The sequence below is a fragment of the Sturnira hondurensis genome, unplaced genomic scaffold (assembly GCF_014824575.4).
Source record: "Sturnira hondurensis isolate 20B ecotype Veracruz unplaced genomic scaffold, ASM1482457v3 Scaffold0006505, whole genome shotgun sequence".
Classification (NCBI taxonomy): Eukaryota; Metazoa; Chordata; class Mammalia; order Chiroptera; family Phyllostomidae; genus Sturnira; species Sturnira hondurensis.
In genome coordinates, this window is record NW_028079136.1 from 8,313,744 (window position 1) to 8,333,724 (window position 19,981).

General features: G+C 43.5%; 1 protein-coding gene across 8 annotated transcripts in view; it reads left to right on the forward strand.

Annotated features, from left to right (window-relative positions):
- RIC3 (RIC3 acetylcholine receptor chaperone) overlaps positions 1–19,981 on the forward strand; it is a 52,746-nt gene that overhangs the window by 16,326 nt on the left and 16,439 nt on the right. For 5 of the 8 annotated variants that reach the window (XM_037050149.1, XM_037050151.1, XM_037050152.1 and 2 more), the window contains exons 2-5: positions 5,655–5,884; positions 6,857–6,932; positions 9,652–9,745; positions 17,311–17,459. In XM_037050149.1, coding sequence (XP_036906044.1) covers positions 5,655–5,884; positions 6,857–6,932; positions 9,652–9,745; positions 17,311–17,459 — 549 coding nt within the window. The remainder of the gene's footprint in view (positions 1–5,654; positions 5,885–6,856; positions 6,933–9,651; positions 9,746–17,310; positions 17,460–19,981) is intronic. The other 3 variants (XM_037050155.1, XM_037050156.1, XM_037050150.1) reach the window with 2 other exon arrangements.

Genomic DNA, 19,981 nt, shown 5'->3' on the forward strand with positions numbered 1-19,981 from the left:
ACACCAGCCCGGGCTGTCTTAAGTTTCTTGATGGTGTAATTTGTAGCACACACATTTTGAAATTTGATGAAGTCCAGTTCACCTGCTTTTTCTTTGGTTGGTTGTACTTTTGGTGTCACATGTAAGATGCTGTTGCCCAATCCAAGGTCATGGTGGTTTGTCTGTTTTCTTCTTAGAGTTTTGTGGTTTTACTTCTTACATTGAGGTTTTTAAACCATTTTGAGTTAATTTTAAAATTTACTATGTTGTGAATGAATTAGGGGGTTGAACTTCATCCTGTTGTCCCCATACCATTTGTTGAAAAAGGTTGGATGACCTTTTTTAAAATTTATTTTTCAATTATAGTCCACATTCAATGTTGTTTTGTATTAGTTTCAGGTGTGTAGCAGAGTGGTCAGACAATTACATGCTTGACAAAGTGTTCCCCCGATACTCCTGTTCCCACCTGGCACCATACATAGCTATTACAGTATTACTGACTATATTCTATGTGCTCTACTTTATGTCCCAAGACTGGGTGGCTTATAAGGCTCCTACTCTGAAGACTCCGTGGTGCTTTGTGGTACATTGGTTCCTTTTACCGCCTAACACGGGAGACAGTCTGGGTTTCATGTGACAGCCACCCTTTTCTCAAGACTGCATCGTGTCCAAAACAGGGATTGCCGTTAGTCACTTACCAGTTTCTTCCAGACTTCCCAGTTGCTTTCAACTCTGTCCTCCTCTTTTGTGATACAGGTTTGTTTCTGGTCCTCTCTGACCAGTTCAATTTTCTTTTCTTCTGCTTTTTGCTTGTATGTGCACATATCCCTCCAATCTTTTTGTTATGGGAGTGATTCACTTACCTAATTTTGATTAGGTTTTATCACTTTAGGTAGCTCAGAGCTTCTTCTCAAGCCCAACTGTAGTCTAATAACAATTCCTTCTGAATGTGCCACCAACCCTGGACTTGAATGTGTGAAATGTGTGTGCTCAGTCTTCCCGTCATCTTACACCCTCCTAGGCTCTTCATTGTCTGCTCTGAGTACCTTAAACTCCTGACTGGGGTATTCTTACCTCCTCCCCAGTTGGCTCTGTACTCTCTTCAATAGTACGTGCTGCCGATCATCACATGCATGGTAGGAGCCCTTGGGCCTCTCTTCTCCTCTTCATAGCTACAGCTTCAAGCCCTTGCATCTCAGAGCTGAGTTACTGCCCTCTTGCTGGTTTCACAGACTCAACTCAACTGCTAGATTAATCCCCCTCAAACACCTTTCTTAAGTCACTTCCTGGATCCTGGACCCACAGTATCAAATGTACACACCGCAAATCAGCATTTAAACACCACCTCCACTTCCCTGTTCTTACCTGTTCTCTAAATGGAAGCAAACAGCCCCTTTTGTTTTTTCCACACAATAGCTCCAGCAGTGCTTGGTTGTCTTCAACTTCAGTGGAAACAATTTTGTTACATTGTATAGTGGCAACTGTCATATCAGTGTCCATTTCAAAAAAAAACCTTACCAATTGGTGAATTTTTCTACAGCCATTTTAATATTGAGGATGGAAGAGGATATGCACCATTTTTGGCATTTATGCTTTATTATTTCAAGAGAGGTAAAGACACAACCGAAATGCACAAGCTCTGTGCAGTGTGTGGAGAAGGTGCTGTGACTGATAGATCAAATGTTTTAAAAATGGTTCATGAAGTTTCTCTGTACTATTGACCTTTTGGCCAAATAATTCTTTGCTGCGGGGCTGTCTTATGCATTGGAAGATGTTTAGCAGCACCCCTGGCCTCTGTACTCTAGAAGACAATAGTGGGAGAAAGCCGACATACTCAGAATATCCAAATCAGTGCAGTTATTGGTAAAAATGAAGAATGTGTCTGTTATTTTATGGAAAGAATGTAATGGACCTTTTGGCCAACCTGATAATTTGGTAGTTAGCCTTATTGGTTCTTTGTTCTCGTTTCACTGTTCTCATCTCTTCCTCATTGCACACATTCTTCTTCTTCTTGGTGTGCCTTTGCTTCTCTCCTTTTCTGAGTCTCGTTCCCTTCCATGGTTCACCCCATTTGAATCCTCTCCTCTTTTTTTTTGATTTTGCATTCTTTCAATAGACATTTAGTTTGTCTAGTAATAAAGTCCATGACACCCTGCCCCTCTTTGTTGTCTGTTTTGGATAAGCTCCTTTTTAAAAGCACTGTTCCACGTGGGAACTGTAGTCATTTATGGCCTTCCCCCTTTCTCACCTCTAGCACAGAGCCCCGAGCAGGATAGCTGCCCAGCAGGCCTTCCTGGCTGACAGATCTGTGAGAGTTCAGGGGAGATGTGTGCTGTTTAGCATCGTCATCAATTTTTTATTTTAGAAATGCAAAATAATGCTTTTTGTGCCATTACCTGGTTTTATTATTTTATTTTTTGTTTTATATCAGGTTTTGAGGTGTTCTTAGTACAGCGAAATGAAGTTCAGTATATTACTATGAATATTAAATATAATTTATTGAACGCTAGCCACTCTATATTGAATTCTCTCAAGAGAAAGCTTACTTAGCTGCTTGGATATTGGTTAGGCATTTCTCTGAAGGTGCATTAATAGCCTTAAAGCCAGTACTCACCAGTTAATATAATAAGATCCTTAACAGTTTCATAGCAACATAATAGTCACCAGCACCCAGCGTAAGGACTGGTGGGTGGCCTGGTTTCCTTCTACTGTCGGAAGCTGTGTTTCTTTTCTGTTGCTGACCTTCTTTTAAAAAGAGACAATCCTGGCTGGTGTAGCTCAGTGGATTGAGCATGGGCCTGTGAAACAAAGAGTCACTGGTTCGATTCCCAGTCAGGGCACATGCCTGTGTTGCAGGCCAGGTCCCCAGTGAGGGGCACATGAGAGGCAACCACACACTAATGTTTGTCTCCCACTCTTTTTCCTTCCCTTCCCCTCTCGCTAAAAATCAATAAATAAAATATTTTTTTAAAAAAGAAACAGTTTCCCCCCATAATTTTCATATCATCCGAAGTCAGTTCCAGGAGAGAAGTGGAGCTTGGCTGAAGAAGGATCCAAGGCAGATGGCAGCTGGTCCAGTGGCTAGCTGTCTCGCCTCCCTGCCTGACCACCAGCCTTCTTTGCGACCTCTGGAGCAGAGAGTTGACTTAAAGATAGTCCGTAGTTCATAGCACCTTATCAACACCATCAGTGCAAGTCTCCTTTCTTGTTCTATTCTTTTTCTTTTTAACAGTTTTCTTCAATTCTCACGCCCATTACCTTCCCTATTGACGTGCACCCACTGGAATGTATTTGTTGTATGTCCTTACACCTGTACATTTTTGCTTGAACAGATAAGTAGTGTAGCTGTGGTATTCGCTTTTTTTTTTTTTTTTTTACTCAATGCTCTGCTTTTTAAGATGCTCTCTGGTTGCTGTAGGTATAGCCAAAGCGTGATTTCTAAAATGTACATAGAATTCCATATTTGTGTCCACTCCACATTGATTTTTTTCATTCTGTCAGTTACAGAAAGCAGGGTTTCTTAAAGCCCTCTGCCACGACTTGTCACATCAGACATTCTCACACCATCTTTAATGTCTGTATTTCAGACTGGGTTGTAGACAGCCTTATTTGAGAATGTCTCTGCAATTTGCACCCCAGAGTGGGGTCACCGGATCAGAGGGCGTAGACACATTTAATGTCAGCCAGTATGGCCAGGTGACGCAGCGGAATGGCCATGCCGGTTTCCACTCATCTCACAGTGTGTGGGAGTTCTCGCATCCCCGCGTCTGTGCCAGTCCTTTCTAATTTTTCCCTTCTCAGGTCTCATAAATATTTTACTCATTGGCTTTACTTTGAGTTTGATCATATCTTTGTATAATTTAATCCTCATCTGAAGATATATTTATTGGTTTTTAGAGAGAGAGGAAGGGAGAGAGAGAGAAAAAAAAACATTGATGTGAGGAAGAAACATCGATCAGTTGCCTCTCCTGTGTGCCCTGACCAGGATTGAACCCACAGCCTAGGTGTGTGCCCTGACCGGGACTGAACCCACAGCCTAGGTGTGTGCCCTGACTGGGGATCAGACCCGCCACCTTTTGATGTACGGGACAGCGCTGCAACCAACTGAGCCACCCAGCCAGGGCCTTTATGTAATTTTTCTACTAGTTTTCAATCATTTAAGCTTTGAGATAGGAGTTTCCTACTCGTATCTTTTAACCATTTTTCTATTGGGTTTCCTGTGATGTTCATATTTACTTGTAGGAATTTCTGGTCCTTTCTAGATACCGTAATCCCTTGTCCATTTTAGATGTTACAAAAGCTTTTCCTTGTCATCAGTCTGAACTCTGCTCATGGCATTCGTTAGTAAACAGAAATCTATAATTTTGTTGAAGTCAAATTCAACAGTTTTTCACTCTGCAGTTTGTGTTTTTAGAGTTTGATTTATGAAGTCTTTCCGCTCTCTCGTGTTCTCTGCTTTATAATTTTGTTTCTCTATGGTTTTCCCACACAAGCCTGTTTATGTGCCCTTTTGAAGTGATGTCTTCCTCTTCTTCCTCACCTCTGGATCTCAGTAGATTTGGCAGTTGGTGTTAATGTTTGGCTGCTTCTGATAGAGGAAAAGAAAAGCAAGAAAACTGATACACCCTCCTTTCTGTAAGCCCTGCTTCTGCTCATAGGGATGGACTCTCGTGACCCTGTTTGTGCTACATGAGTCCTGTCTGCTCAGCTACAGCAGCTTGGAAAGGGATTCATACCTCCCCAAGCTGAGCGTTCAGAAATCTCCCTCCAGGAATTTGAAATTATGGCCAGTCTCTGCTGCCCTCTTGAAGGACATGCAAACCAGGGGTTTGGGGTAACCATCTGTTTCCATGTTCCCAAAGAAGCTGAAGAAATGGTCCAGAGAGAAAGGAGAATGGAGAAGATACACACAGAGAAACAGACAAAAAGGCTGGTGACCCCCCACCCCCACCCCACCTCCAGAGAGGGAGAACGATGAGAGGGAGTGAGAGAGTGACTGTCCTGGATCCTGATGGCTTTCCGGTTTCTATTTCTGTTTCCTTCTGAGACCAGATTGCATTTCCCTGTCTGTTTTAGGGAGGGGTGGCTCCCTGCTGTAACAGACTCCACAGTGTACACTGGCCCTAACACAGTGGAAATTGATTTCTCCTCCCGTAGCAGATCCAGATGGTTCTATGTTGTCGGGGGTGGCAGTAGTGGAAGGCTCTGTGCCACACAGTTATCAGGAGCCCAGGTTGCTGGAAGCGCTGCCATTTTCACCATCACATGATGTCCAAGGTCTCCTTAGGTACAGCATCCAGCTTGCAGAAGGGAAATGAACATGGAGTTTAATACACGGTAAGTTTTATAGGCCAGGCCTTGAACTAGCATATGTCCCTCACATTCCTACGGCTGTAACTCAAGTCACATGACCACATTTAACTGTATGGAAAGGTAAATGGTCTAGCTATGGACCCAAAAGGAAGAGAAAAAATGGGTTTAGTGAACAGCTCGAGTGAGGTAGGCACATCATATTATTTGTGCGATACCTGTATGTCCTTATGATCAAGCTCCTCTTTTTTTCTTGAACTTATTTGAGTTGGCTTCTGTTATTGGTACCTCGGTGCATTAGGTGGTTTCATATAGCCGTATTTAAAATAGTAGAGAAATAAAGACCCATTAATTTATTGTTTCAGGGAAGTTGGGTCGATTTCCACCCATGATGCATCATCACCAAGTGCCCTTAGATGGCCAGAGCCCTGCGGCCCGTGTCCAGCGGTCTCACCTTGCGGAGGCCTTTGCAAAGGCCAGAGGATCAGGTGGAGGCACTGGAGGAGGAGGAGGTGGTGGAAGAGGCCTGATGGGGCAGATTATTCCAATCTATGGTTTTGGGATTTTTTTATACATACTGTACATTCTGTTTAAGGTAAGTGGAATCATCTTGATCATATTACGTCAGTGACAGTCTATTATTGTAATAAAAGTCATTGTTGGCATTAAAACCCTTTACAGTTCATAATCCTTTACAAATCTATCATCTCCCTAAACCTGGACTCTCATAAGGTACTCAGGATAGCTGTTATCTCAATTTTACCAATGAGAAAATCTTCACTCAGCTTAAATGATTTGCCCCAGAATGCACAACTGCAGAGCCAGGACTTGAACCTGGATCTTCTAATTTTCTGATCCAGTTAGCAATAAGTTCAAAGGCCTCCTATTTTTTTTTTACTGGGCATTTTTACAAGCTGAAATGGGATAAAGATGCTCTAAGAAGAGCTTAATTTTAAGATTGGCTCAGTGGTGATTTTCAGGTAGCCTCTGGGAGGCCAGATGACTCCACCAACATCACTTCGACCTTTTCTCCGAGGAGTGTGAGACACTGTTTTTTTAGCATCATTTCCAGTAATTCTTCTAAATGGAAGTGCCACATCCTGAAACTAAGCCTGATATTTCCTATCTCTGGGGAGTCTTGGTTTGGGTCCTTTACAGGTAGACTGTGCTAATTAAGCCCCACCTACAGGCAGACTTTGGCAGGCCATGGGCCTAGCTAGGCACTGTGAAGTGGGGGCAGGAGTTTCACTTGGCCCTCCTAACTAGAGTAAGAGGCGAGCCCCTCCTTGCCCAGAAATTCTGCAGGCAGCCTGAGCTGAGTCTTAGATGAGCATGGGCAAGGCAGAAGATCTGTAGAGGGATTTTTTTCCTTGTGCCTTGATAAGTTTGACTTGGATACCTTCTGTAGGCTTTTTTTGATTGTTTGTTTTGAGTTCTTTCTATTCAGTTGGATTTCTGGCTTAATTTTCGTCTCCCAACCTTTTTCTTTTTTTCACTTAATATGAGGGGCTCTGTGACTTTGAGATTCTGAGCTGCTGTTGATGTGCTGTACTCCTTCGATCCTCAGCTTTCCAGGGGGAAAACCACTGCAGAGGACCAGAAGTGCCCTACAGCCACACCCGGGAACGCCTACAGGAAAATAAGTGAGTGCCGCTGTCAGCAGAGTCACAGGTTGTACTGCATCAGACGGCAGTGATACAGCCAGAGGGATGATCTGGGTACATCCTAAAAGCATTTCTCAAAAGCTGTGCAAGTTAACCTGATGCCATTTTTACCTTAGCTCTGAGAATTCTCAGAAGTTTCTATAGTGATGTTGGCTTTAAGGGAAAGATAGTTACAAGAAGTATAAAACCACCAGTTCACTTTGTTATATGTTAGCAAATTAATATTTTACACTCAGAATGGGTTACTTCTCATGTCCAGATTTGAGAATATTGGGAGCAAATATCTTGATTTCACAGAGAGGCAGAGAGATCAAGTCAGGAGCCCTAGGGACAGAGTGTGACACTTTTCTGGCGCTTGAAACATGATCATCAGATATTAACTGACCAACTAGAATGTTCTGTGCTTTCTGAGAAGATGAAATGTATGTGGCATGGCTCTTCCCTCTCAGAATTTATAGTCGGGGATGGATGTCAGGAAAAATGACTTGTGAAAAGTTTACCACCTAGAAAGACAAAAGCCTTTCAGGAAATCATGTCTCTCTGGGTGTCAGATAGATGGGGCAGCTTGAGGGAGACACGGCCTGACGCCGCAGGACAGGTGGGGGAAGAAGGCCTGGAGAGGAGATGGGTTAAGCCAAACTGTCAAGGGCCTTAGAGGCCAAATGGCTTTATCCTGTGGATAATGCAGCCTCCTCCGAGGTTTTGAAAGCAGGCATCGGCCACATGATGTGAGGCTGGACCAGAGCATCTGCCTCTGGCCACAACTGCTTTTTGTGCTTCCTCCGGAATCTCTGTGGAAATAGACATTTCAGTCACATTCTGCATCCTTTTTGGAAATCTCAAATATTCAGGGAATTCTGTAAGAAAGGTTCTGTGTTCTTAACTGAGATAATGTCAAACAGTGATGGTAAATGTATCAGTAAAATAATTTTTAAAGGACTCTTTAAAGAGTAGCAAATTCAGTATCTTGCCACATAATGCATTTAAAACAGAAAAGTAAATAAAATGAATTCCTGAGAGCATGTGTTCTCTAATGTCGCCGCGGCTCTATCAGCTTCTTATCCTTCAGTTTTGACTCATGCAGCAAATAAAAATAACCAAAGCGTTTGTGCGGCACAGTCCTCCAGACATTTTATCGATGTAACCTGTGTGAATAAGTGTTTGTTCCAGACTGTTAAAAAGCCTTTGAAATGCCACATTTATAATGACCCTTTAACTACATCTGGGTAGAGAACAATTCTGGGTATGAAACAGAAAAACTAGATTATCTGCATAATGAACATTTTATTTTCTTTCTGCCTTAAAGTTCATTTCATGTACTGATTATTTTATTTTATTTATTTATCTTTTTTTTAGAGGGGAAGGGAAGGAGAGAAGTATCAATGTGTGGTTGCCTCTCATGAGTCCCCTGCTGGGAACTGGCTTGCAACCCAGGCATGTGCTCTGACTGGGAATTGAACTGTGATTGTGTGGTTCGCAGGCCCGCACTCAATCCACTGAGCTATGCCAGCCAGGGAATGTACTGATTATTTTTCTGTTCTACTTTTAGGGTCTTAAAGTTAGTTTTAGTGCATAGATGTGCTCTCTACTGACCTTCGTTGAGAAAACTGTCGATACTTTTGGGAGGCAGGGTCACACCATTTCACTGCACGTGGCTGGGGCAGAGAGCCTTGGGTGGGCGGTCTCACCCCAGTTTAAGACTTCCTCTACTGAGGAAGCATGACATCGGAACTCTTACCTTCCAGATGTGTTTTCATCCTGAGGTGCAGGTGAAATACTGCTCATTTATTTCGCTCTCTAAAGTACCTCACAGATTTGGTGTGTCACTCTTGAGCATCATTTGCATTTGGATAACAATAGCCAAGTGTGGACGCAACTTCAGTGTCAGTGGACAGATGAGTGGGTGCATGTATAGGGTGGAGTGTTACTCAGCCCTGAAAAAGAATGAGATCTTGCCATCTGAGACAGCATGGGTGGACCTAGAGTGTATTCTGCTGAGTGAAATAAGTCCAGCAGAGCAAGACAAATACTGTAGGATTTCACTTATATGTAGAATCTAAAAAACAAAACAAATGAACAAACAGTACAAAACAGTAACAGTTTCATAGATGTGGAGAACAAACTGGTGATTTCCAGAGGGGAAAGGACAAAAGTAAAGGTGAAAAAGAGATGCAAAATTCTTGTCATAAAATTAAAAAGTCATGGGGGTGTAACATATGGCATAAAGAATATAGTCAATGATACAATAACCTAGTGTGACAGAATGTTACTAAACTTAGTGTGGTAACTTTTAGGTATTTTAATGTTCAGTAACTATGTTGTACACTTGGAACTAATATAATACTGTATATTTTAATTAAAAAAAGAAAACGGGAAAAAGAGGGTGTTTATCATCCTCATTCTTCTTGGGCTACTGTAGGGATAGGTTTTTGTTCCTAGGTGTCTTCTTAGCTGGTCCCGTCGTGTTTCTGTGTGTTAGGGCGTGATTTGCTCACCACTCGCTACGCACGTATCCTCTAGATAGCGGTGCCCAGACCGCAGCTCCCTCGATTCCTGATGGGATTAGCTGGAGAAATTCCGCGTCTCTTCTCTGAGTCGCAGGGCCAGCCTGGATGGCTGCAGTGTCACAGCCAGCATGTTTTGAAAAGAGTGTAGCGAGTCGTGTATGATGGTCCTCAGACTGGTGCTTGTTTTTCAGCCAACTTTGAGCTTGTTCAACTGCAAGAAAAACTGAAGGAGACAGAGGAAGCCATGGAAAAATTGATCAACCGAGTGGGGCCTAATGGCGGAAGGTAGGTTTTCAGGACTCAGACTGTTTCCGATATAGAGAGTCAATTCAAAATTTTGCTTTTCTTTGGTTTCAGGGGCACTTCCTTGCATTTTACATAGTTGTCAACTTATTTGTCATTTGCATATTACTTCTCACGTGTCATGTCCATTTTCATGCTGTTAAGCAATCTCAGGTTTCTTGAGCATATGTTCAGCTTTATGCACATTGTTGTGAGTAAATTTGTGAGCAAATCCTGATGGGTTAAATAACTAGGTTTTAAGGAAGATAGTTTCCTAGCTTGTCTAAAAAAAGGCATAATTTTAAGTAAAACCAGATTATTAAATATTGTGCTATTTGAGACCAAATGAGAGAACAGAGCAAGTGTGATCAGAGTAGGTACTTGGTTTATGTTGCTTCTGCCAGAACAGAGTTACACACGGAAAGTAGGCATCAGGAACCAACCTAGTGCCTTAGGACGCCCCACGGGGAGGACTCACTGCTGTTACTACACGGCCGGCTGTGCATCTGCAAAGGCAGTTTCAGGAGGTTGATGGAAGCGGGCACAACTAAGAAAACGTGAGTGTGGGAAGGCCAGGAAGAGAAAACCACGATGTGAGATTGAGAACAAAGAGAGACTCTATCTGAGTGAGGCCTTCTGACAAGAAATGAGGAAGAACAGGGGTGAGGGGCCAAATCCCAAGCAAGAGAACGTGTTGTGAAAGGTCTCTCCCTATAGCCCTATGGACTCACTGACATCTTTCTTGCTGCAGAAAATGTCCGCCTCACCTAGGCCTCTTTTGCTCGCCATCCTCAGAGGTACTAGAGCCCCGCGGCCCTCACTCTGCTCCCTGGGCCCAGCCTTGCCCATCTTTGGCGAGAGAGAGGAGTGAACACCTTCAGATTGTACTCCTTTGTCTTGGCTTTTCCCGGCAGTGTCTACAGTGCTGCTGAGAAGACATTTATGAGGATGAGCCTTGCCTGTATGGGCCCAGGAGCCTTGACCTTCTTTTAGTGTAGAGAGCAGAGTAACTGGAATGTTCCCCAGAGTGGTATAGATGTGTATACATATCTATACATGAGTATCCTGTGTGATTGTATAAAAACATTTGACACTTTAAAAACTATTTTATTGTTGTTCAAGTACAGTGGTCGGTGTTTACCCTCCATCGCTCCCCCCCAACCCTAGCCATCCCCACCTCCCTCCCCTGCTTCCACCCCCCCCTTGGTTTTGTCCTGTGTCCTTTATAGTTGCTCCTGAAAATGCTTCCCCACTTCCCCGCCCAGACTGTGAGTGGTACAGGGTAAGAACAGAAAAGATGAGAAAAACGTAGTTGCACAAACTGGCAGTCACATTCATACAAATTCTCGTACATTAGATAATATATAAAAAGCATTTAGCTCAGAGCTTGGTCCTTAATAAGTGCTCAGTAAATACAAAAAAAAACATTTTTGAAAAATTTCATATTTATTGAGCACTTACCAAGGACCAATATCTGGGCTAAATACGTTTTATACATTATCTAATGTATGAGAATTTGTACAAATGTGGAGTGAAAGCTTTTGGACAGCTTTCTCTGGATAATGTATGTCTGTGTACATGTTTAAGTAATGAAGCCTCCTGAAGGCGTGCATCGTGCTACGTCCCCTCTGACTCTAGGCCCAGTATTCAGCCCAAGGACACAGAGAACACGGAGAAGTTCTAGGGATCCAAGTCGGGGTGCCCTCACTTATGTCCTTATGATCAGCTAAGTGTCCTTTCCAGAGCAGCGAGTCTAGTGTAACTATTCACCCCCTAGAAGCATGGTGTGGCCTGAGTGCAGCCTCTGGCAGCAGGCGGCCCTGGCAGGCATGGTGAGTACATGTGTGGGACTGTAGATTCTGACACGCAGTGCAGGAATATAAACTCTTTGAGAACAGGATTAGTCAGTTTTGTTCACTGTGTTCACATGGTAGGTACTAAGTAAATGCTGTTGGAAAAGAACAGGTAATTCACTTTTGATACAAGCATTTGCACATGTATTATGGCCAAAGAGTAAATCATGGCCATTCCCTACTGAGATTCTTCATTTCCTGATTCAAAGTCTGTGATATAAGTCATGGATGACACCTGCCCTTGTCCCCATCAGGTTTTGAGTGCCTCTTCAATGAATGAGTGTCCAGGAGGGAGCTCATCGTCTGCCCCTCGCTGAGCTTAGTTTACCTTTACTATTCCCCAACTCTGTAGATGGCCCCACCATCTGCTTAGCAGAAATTAGATGTCATCCTTGATTCACCGTTTCCTTCACTTCGCATATCTCATTGATTATCGTGTCTTGTCATTTCTTCCTAATTAATAAGTCTGTCTCCCTGCAAAAGACACTAAGCTCAATTAGGGCAGGGATTATCCTTATTCCCAGAGCCTGGCACAGGCCCATAGTAGGCTCTGAAATAAGTATTCATTGAAATGGAAGAAAGAATGAGTTAGTGAATGAATGAATACCGTTATTTTTGACATAGGTCAGAACTATCTCATGTGCTTCCTTTTTCTCTAATTTTGCCTCCCTTCAGTTCACTTTCTGCTTTTTAGACAGATGGACTGTGTCTTCTGTTTTACGTGGTCCTGGGTGGTGTGGCCCTGTACACCTTTCTCCCATCACGCTCTCTGTGGTCCAGCCGCACTGACTACTTGTTCTAGGACTTTGCATATACTTTTTTCATTTGCTTGGGTGTTACCCCCACCCCATCTTACACATATTTATTTTAACTCTTGCTTATCTCATAGGTCTCAACTTAGACATCGTTTTCTCTGAGAGTCCTTTCCTGGACTCAAAACTTGGTTAGGTGTTCCTACTATGTACTCCCATGCCACCTAGGTTTGGTATTGTACGTATCATGTTACTTTCTGATTTCCTGTTAACTTTTGTTTTCCCTGATGCCCTCTGACCTTGAGGACAGGGATTCTTCATTGTTCAGATTTGCATTCCTTGCTGACATGTTGGTACATGTCGAAAGAGTGATTGAAGTGGATCTAGAGGAAGCACTTCAAAGTTGGCTTTTTCAGCAATAGTAAGACCATCTTCTATGGTACCTATTTTTGTTTGCAGGCCAGCACTCAGTCCACTGAGCCACACCAGCCAAGTCTTGGCACTTATTTTGATTCGTTCTGTGCAACCCTATGTGGTTGTCATGAAAGCAGTGTTTCTCGATAAGAAACTGCATGCATCTCAGAGGTAAAGTATGCTCTAGGAATGTGTTACTAGTTCTCAATGGCAGCTGTAACAATTTACTGCAAAGTTAATGGCTTAAAACAACACACATTTATTATCTTACAGTTCTGTGTGTTAGAAGTCCTACACTGGGCTAAAATCAAGATGTTGGCAGGATTGTATGCCCTTTCGAAGGCTCTGGGGAGAATGTTTCCTTGCCTTTTTTTAGACTTTAGAAGCTGCCCACATTTCTTGGCTCATAGACCCTTTCCTCCATGTTCAAAGGCAGCAATAGTGGGTTGAGACCTTCTCACATCATTGACCTCTTTTGTCTCCCTCTTCCATTTGTAAGGATTCTTATAATCACATTGTGCCCTCCCTGATAATCCAGGATAATCTTTCTTGTTCAAGTCCATCTGAATAACAACCTTAATTCCATCTGCAACCTTAAGTGTCCTTACATATGTGGCAACATGATTACAGGATCCAAGGATTAAGATGTGGACACTTATGGGGGGCGGTGTGGGGGGATTATCTGCCAACCACAGAAGGTCTTATGGAGTAGGGGGAATTTGAACAAGCCTTGAGGCTAAAAGGCAGAGTTTGGGGAAAGAATTTCAGAGAGGGCAGCACAAGCAATGAACAAGATGAGAGAGTCAAGGCATGTTTTCAGAGCAGCAAGTATCCTAAGTAACGAGTGGAGTAGACCAGGCAGGGGGTAAATGAGTAGAAGTAAGTAATGGGGAAAGACGGAAAAGTAAACTAGGACCAGACTGGAAGGCCCGGATGGTAGGCTGAGGTGGAAAGGCATTGTCTTTACAGTGGGGGCCTCTGTGTGCTTTCAGGGAGTAACGTCATTATCTCCTGTGCTTTGGAAAAATAACTCTTACAGTGATGTGCAGAGTGGCTTGTATGCTAGAAGGTTATTGAAAAAGTCTTAGTAAAAGGTAATAAGTAAGTCAGTGGAAGTGGGAAAGAGGGGCCAAATTCAGGGCACTGCATGGAGGAAAAAAATCACAGGCCACCTGAAGATTCCTTTGTTGCAAGCAGCCAATCTGGGTATTAAATATTTGGAGGAGGCAGCAGAGGTTATTGGAAGAATATCGGGTGGCACACAATATGGGAGGAATAGCTAATGATCAGGTTTCAGGAGGAGTAGGAAGCACAGCAGCTCTGGGGATTTAGGGAGCAGGAGCAAATGGACAGTCTTGCAGGGACTGTTGCCAGGAGGAGTTACTATGAAAAGTTTCCTGATGAAGTTTCACTGGGTTGAAAATCTAGTTTTAGGAGAAAGTACACTTGGCACAACTTGGCTCCTGTGTATATCACTGATTTGATCACTGCGGCTAAGGAAATGAAGTGTGCTGGTTGGTCATGGACCACCTGGCCATCCTCGAAGGGGAGGTGAGGGTGATTGGCTTCAGTCTAACCTTTGCACTGTGAGCAGAAGAGGGGTTGGCCCCCTAAAGGAGAAAACTACTAACTAGGTAAGAGTAATGAAGAGCAAAAAGGAGATAAAGATGAGTTGGAGATTTACAGCCCAAACTGGAAGGAATATTAAGACAATAACTAAGATAAAAGCACAAAAGAGGGAGAAGAAGATAAGGCTTGGGATAGGGATCCTGAGTTCAGCTTTAAATATGATTGAGGGGCCTTCCCAACATCCGTGTACAATAAAATATACAAGAACAATAGGATATTTGGGTATTGAAGTCAGAACAAAAGGCTCATGTTTGGCAAGAGGAAGGGCCGTGGGGAGAGACAACATCACCCGGTCCTTGAGGCATCTTGTCCTGTGGGACAGGAGCCTGTAGTCAGTCTTTCGCTAGTCTGAATTTCATTCTAGCCATGAGTGGTTGTGTCAGAAACTGTTTCATTCTCTCTGTACTTAACTCTTAGATTCGGAGCTTGGTGATTTCCCTGGGTTAATAGCATTCAGTCTCTGGTGAGGATGTCTCCCAACCTGACCTTTTATTTTTCTGGCATCCTGGAACCTGCCATACCCAACCTCCCCTAGCCTCCCTGCCCACGCAGCTGCTCATGATCTGAGGCCCAGCTAGGACCCGGTTTTGAAGAATAGATTGAAGGAACCTCAGTGTAGTGGCAAGGCCTCCAAGTGGAAGTGCGCAGGAGATAACGGGGAAAATGAGCCTGACTGTGTGAGAAGTCATGATGAGGGTAGAGTTTGGGCATTGTCCGCGTGGATGTGATGGTTTGATCTGTGACCCTGGGTCAGCTTCCTGAGGGCATGACGGGGTGGTGGGGAATGAGAGTCCTAGGATTGAACCCTCAGGAAAATCATGTTTCAGGAATTGGGAAGGAGAAGTGAGCCATGATCAGAGATGAGAATGGTTAAGGAAATGGGAGCAGTACATTTTGAGGGTGGGATGGTTCACAGTACGGAGAAGTCAAGAAGAATGAGATGTGAGGAAAAGACTTTTGGACTTGAGAGTAAAATCGTTGGTGATTTTCACAAGTTTTGGTAAAATGATGGAATGAAAGCTAGGTTGCAGGGAGGTGGGAGAAAATGGATGGTGAGGAAATGGGGACAGTCCAACGCATTAGCACGTACTGTGTTCATGGCACCGCACCTGTATAGTCATACAGTGAGTACCATCTTCCAGGAGTAAACCAAGTGGAGACCATAGGGATCTATGAAAATAAATCCAAAAGGTAAAAGGCAGGCCATGATTACTTGCCTGATGTGTGGTACAGACAACACGAGTACACTTACTCAGAAATGGAAGAGGATGCGTTAGTTTGGAATTCTCTGAGAAAGCTTCCCTTGTCTGTTTCTGTTTCTGTTCGCCACCCTCTTTTAATTAAGGCTCTGATTTTTCATGAATTAACAGACACAGAGTTCAGGCTGTTTCATACAGTAAAAATCAGAATACACTGAGTATGGTTAGAGAAGTAACGGGTGCAGCCTGAAAGCAAGGGCTTTGTGATAGGCACATAGGCTGTTTTAGGGTAGGGGGGACCTCGCTGCCTGGAGGCACCCCACAAAGTGGGTCGTTGCAACAATTGGGGGTTACGTAGAGCAGATGAGCAGTTGCAGCAAGTCAGGACTCCTGGGCTGGTGGGAAGAGCAGAGCGGTGAGAGGCCCAATGATGTACGCGAGTTCAGCTGATTGTAGACCAGACAGGCTGCTCCAGGTCATGGCTCCGGGCAGTTTAGTGTGGAAGAAGTAGAGCTCTGGCGTTTTTGTTTTCCTCCCACTGAGAGCTGCAGAAACGGTGCACCTTTATTTTCCTCACTCACCATCTTACATTGGAGGGAGAAACCCTGTTTTCTTTTTCCTCATTGGTCATTAAGTCTAGTTTGTTAGGCCAAGCATAAAAAGGAATGCAGGCTTCTACTGGCTGATTAAAAAAAAAAAATAGGTGGCACCTCCAGGGGGTACTGATCCAGAATATTTCAGGTTTCCTTCATGAGTGTTACACTGATTTAGAATGCCAAGAGAAGAATAAGTAGTCTCTGTTAAATCCTGACACTAGACAGAACTGGTCCCAAATAAGGGAGTGCTCAGTCTTCTGTATAGGGCCTTGTCTGCCTATGCGTGTGATGCAGTGCTTCCTTCTCCAAAAAAAAAAAAGGCCATTATCCTTGAGCCTCTTCTTCTTTTTGCCAGCGTTTGTCCAGAGCCGCCCAGCTAAGCTGGAACTCAAACCCAGGCCTTCTAAACTATGGAACTTGAGCACTGTGCTTTAAAAATTGCATTGAATGCTGTCAGAAATTAGGAGACTTTAGTTTTAGTTAAAGTGTTGACATTAGCTAGCAACAGGAATGTATAATGTTCCCTCTGAGGGTCTCCGTTTCCCTAGTTTCTGTGGCCTGGATAATTGATTGATTGGTCAGAATGATCCAGCTCTGGAATTTCAGGGCGTATGTTTATTTCTGCACAAGCACATGCAGCCTGGTGGCTGCAGGGGTGACCTAGTAGCACCAGAAGTTTTTCCCTTCTTGAGGCTAATGGCTCAGCACAGTTGCTTTTGATGACCTTGCTTCAGACAAAGGTGGCTTGTAGTAAATGGAATCATATTAAGTAACAGTGAACTTGCTTGGAGATTAGAGAATCAGAGCAGTGAGGCAGACTTCGAGAACACTGAACTGAAAGCCGAGACATCCGAGGTCTGGTCCCAGCATTGGCCTTAACTCACTGTGGGACCTTGAGCAGTCACTTGGTCTATTCTGGGCCTTATTTTCTCCGGTCGTAACACCAGAACATTGAACTAACATGTCTGATGACCAGCTGTGCTGTTCTGGGATCAGGTCCTAGAATAATTACGTGCTGCTGTTTCACTTCCTGTTCGGGATCCGGACAGACCATAGTGATGTGGTTTATGTTCATTGCCAAGGAGTATTTACCACTAAATGGCTGGGTTGTCTGGTATTTCCAAGCAGAGCGCAGACTGTGACTTCTGACCAAGAAAAACGGTTGCTGCATCAGCTCCGAGAAATAACCAGGGTCATGAAAGAGGGAAGATTCATTGACAGGCTCACTCCAGAGAAAGAAGCCGAGGAGGCCCCTTACATGGAGGACTGGGAAGGTAAACAGCGTCTTCTCATTTCTTTGTGAGTTGCCAGCCCAGAAAAGAGATAAGTTTTTTAAAATAAGCTCTATTACTGAAGTATAATGTATCTACAGTAAAATTCACCAGTTTTAAGTATATAGTTGGGTGACTTTTGACAGATGTGTAGAGTTGTGTAATGACACCACAATCACGAAACAGAACATGTGCAACACCTCAGAAAGTTCCTGCCCCCTTGGCAGCTCATCCCTCCCCCTGGCAACTGTTTCTGCCCCTTAGTGCTACCGTTTCTGTATAAACAGGTCACACTGCACATGCCTTCTTGCATGTCTGGCCTCCTTGATTTAGCAGAATGCTCTTGAGTTTCATGTATTGAGTATACCAGTACTTTTTTAAAGTGCTGAGTCATATTTGGTTGTATACATATATTTATTATAATTTGTTTCTCCATTTGCTAAGTTAGGAGCGTTTGGGTCGTTTCCATCTTTGAGCTGATAGGAATCAAGCTGCAGTGAACTTTTGCATTCAAGTCTTGGATACGTATTTGTATTTCTTAGGGGTGTATACCTAGGAATGAGATTTCCAGGTTTTGTGGTAAGTATATGTTCAACTCTATTAGAAGCGGTCAACTGGCTTTCCAGAGTGGATCTGCCGTTTTGCCTGCCCACCGGTAACGTGTGAGAGTCGTGGTTACAACATCCTGGTCACACTGGGCATGTCAGTCTTTCTAGCCATAGCCTTTCTAGTGAGTGTGCAATGTCTCAGTGGTCACGTCAATTTGCATTTCCCCAGTGACTGATGATGGTGAACGTTTCTTCATGGGCTCACTTGCCATATGTTGTCTTCCACCTTCTTAAAAATGTGAGGTATGTTTATCACAGCTTCTTAACAGTCTTGGCTGCTGATCTTATCATCTGTGTGGTTTCTTAGTGTGTTTCTAGTAATTATTTTTTCCTTTGTTATTAGTCCTAATTTCCTGCCCTTTTTGTGTGCCTGGTGAGTTTTGATTGGATGATGGGTATTGCACATTTTATACTGTTGGATCCTGGATTTTGTTTTAGTGCTTAATTTTTATTTTTATTTATTTATTTATTTATTTTCCTTTTCTTTTTTTAATACATTTTATTGATTATACCATTACAGTTGTTCTATTCCCCCTTCATTCCCCTCCACCCTGCACACCCCCTCCCCCACCATTCCCCCCCCTGTAGTTTATGACCATGTGTCTCAAGTTCTTTAGATTCTATATTTCCCCTACTATTCTTGCTCTCCCCCCATCTATTTTTTACCTACTGTCTGTGGTACTTATTTTCTGTATCTTCTCCCCCCTTCTCCTCCTCCCACTCTCCTGTTGCTAACCCTCCATGTGTTCTTCATTTCTGTGGTTCCGCTCCTGATCTAGCTGTCCTCTTGGTTTGCTTTTGTTTTAGGTGTGTTTTAGGTGTTAATAACTGTGAGTTTGCTGTTCTTTCACTGTTCATATTTTTATCTTCTTTTTCTTAGGTAAGTCCCTTTAACATTTCATATAATAGGGGTTGGTGATGATGAACTCCTTGAATTTGATCTTATCTGAGAAGCACTTTATCTGGCCTTCCATTCTAAATGAAAGCTTTGCTGGATAGAGCAGTCTTGGATGTAGGTCTTTGGATTTCATGGCTTGGAATACTTCCTTCCAGCTCTTTCTTGCCTGTAAGGTCTGTTTTGAGAAATCCGCTGACAGTCTGATGGGAACTCCTTTGTAGGTAACTGTCCCCTTATCTCTTGCTGCTTCTAGGATTCTCTCCTTCATTTTCATCTTGACTACTGTAATTATTATATGCCTTGGCGTGTTCCTCCTTGGGTCCAACTTCTTTGGGACTCTCTGAGCTTCCTGGATTTCCTGGAAGTCTATTTCCTTTGCCAGACTGGGGAAGTTCTCCTTTATTATTTGTTCAAATAAGTTTTCCACTCGTGGCTGTTTCTTTTCCCCTTCTGGTACCTCTATAATTTGGATGTTGGAACGTTTAAAGATGTCCTGGAGGTTCCTAAGTCTCTCCTCATTTTTTTGAATTCTTGTAACTTCACTTTTTTCTGTTTGGTCATTTCTTCCTTCCTTCTGGTCCACCCCCTTGATTTGACTCCCAGTTTCCTTTCCATCACTATTGGTTTCCTGTGCATTTCCCTTCGTTTCAATTAGTTTGGCCTTCATATGTTCCTTAATTTGTGGCTAAAATCAACCAGTTCTGTGAGCATCCTGATCACCAGTGTTTTGAAGTGTGCATCTGAGAGGTTTGCTATTTCTTTTTCACTTAGAGTTATTGGTGCTGGGGCTTTGAGTTCTTCTTGAGCCATATTTTGGACTGTTTGTGCCTGTTACGTATGAGGAGCAGAGCCCTAGGTGTTCACCAAGGCTGGGCCACTCAGTCGCTGGGTTGTGACAGTGTATGTGGGAGCGAGGCCAAAGGAAAGCAATGGCAGGCCCCCTCTCCTGCCTCCCGCTGCCACTGGGCCCGCGCAGTCTGTCCCACTGCATGAGAATGTGCGGCCTCCGCAGGGTTAGC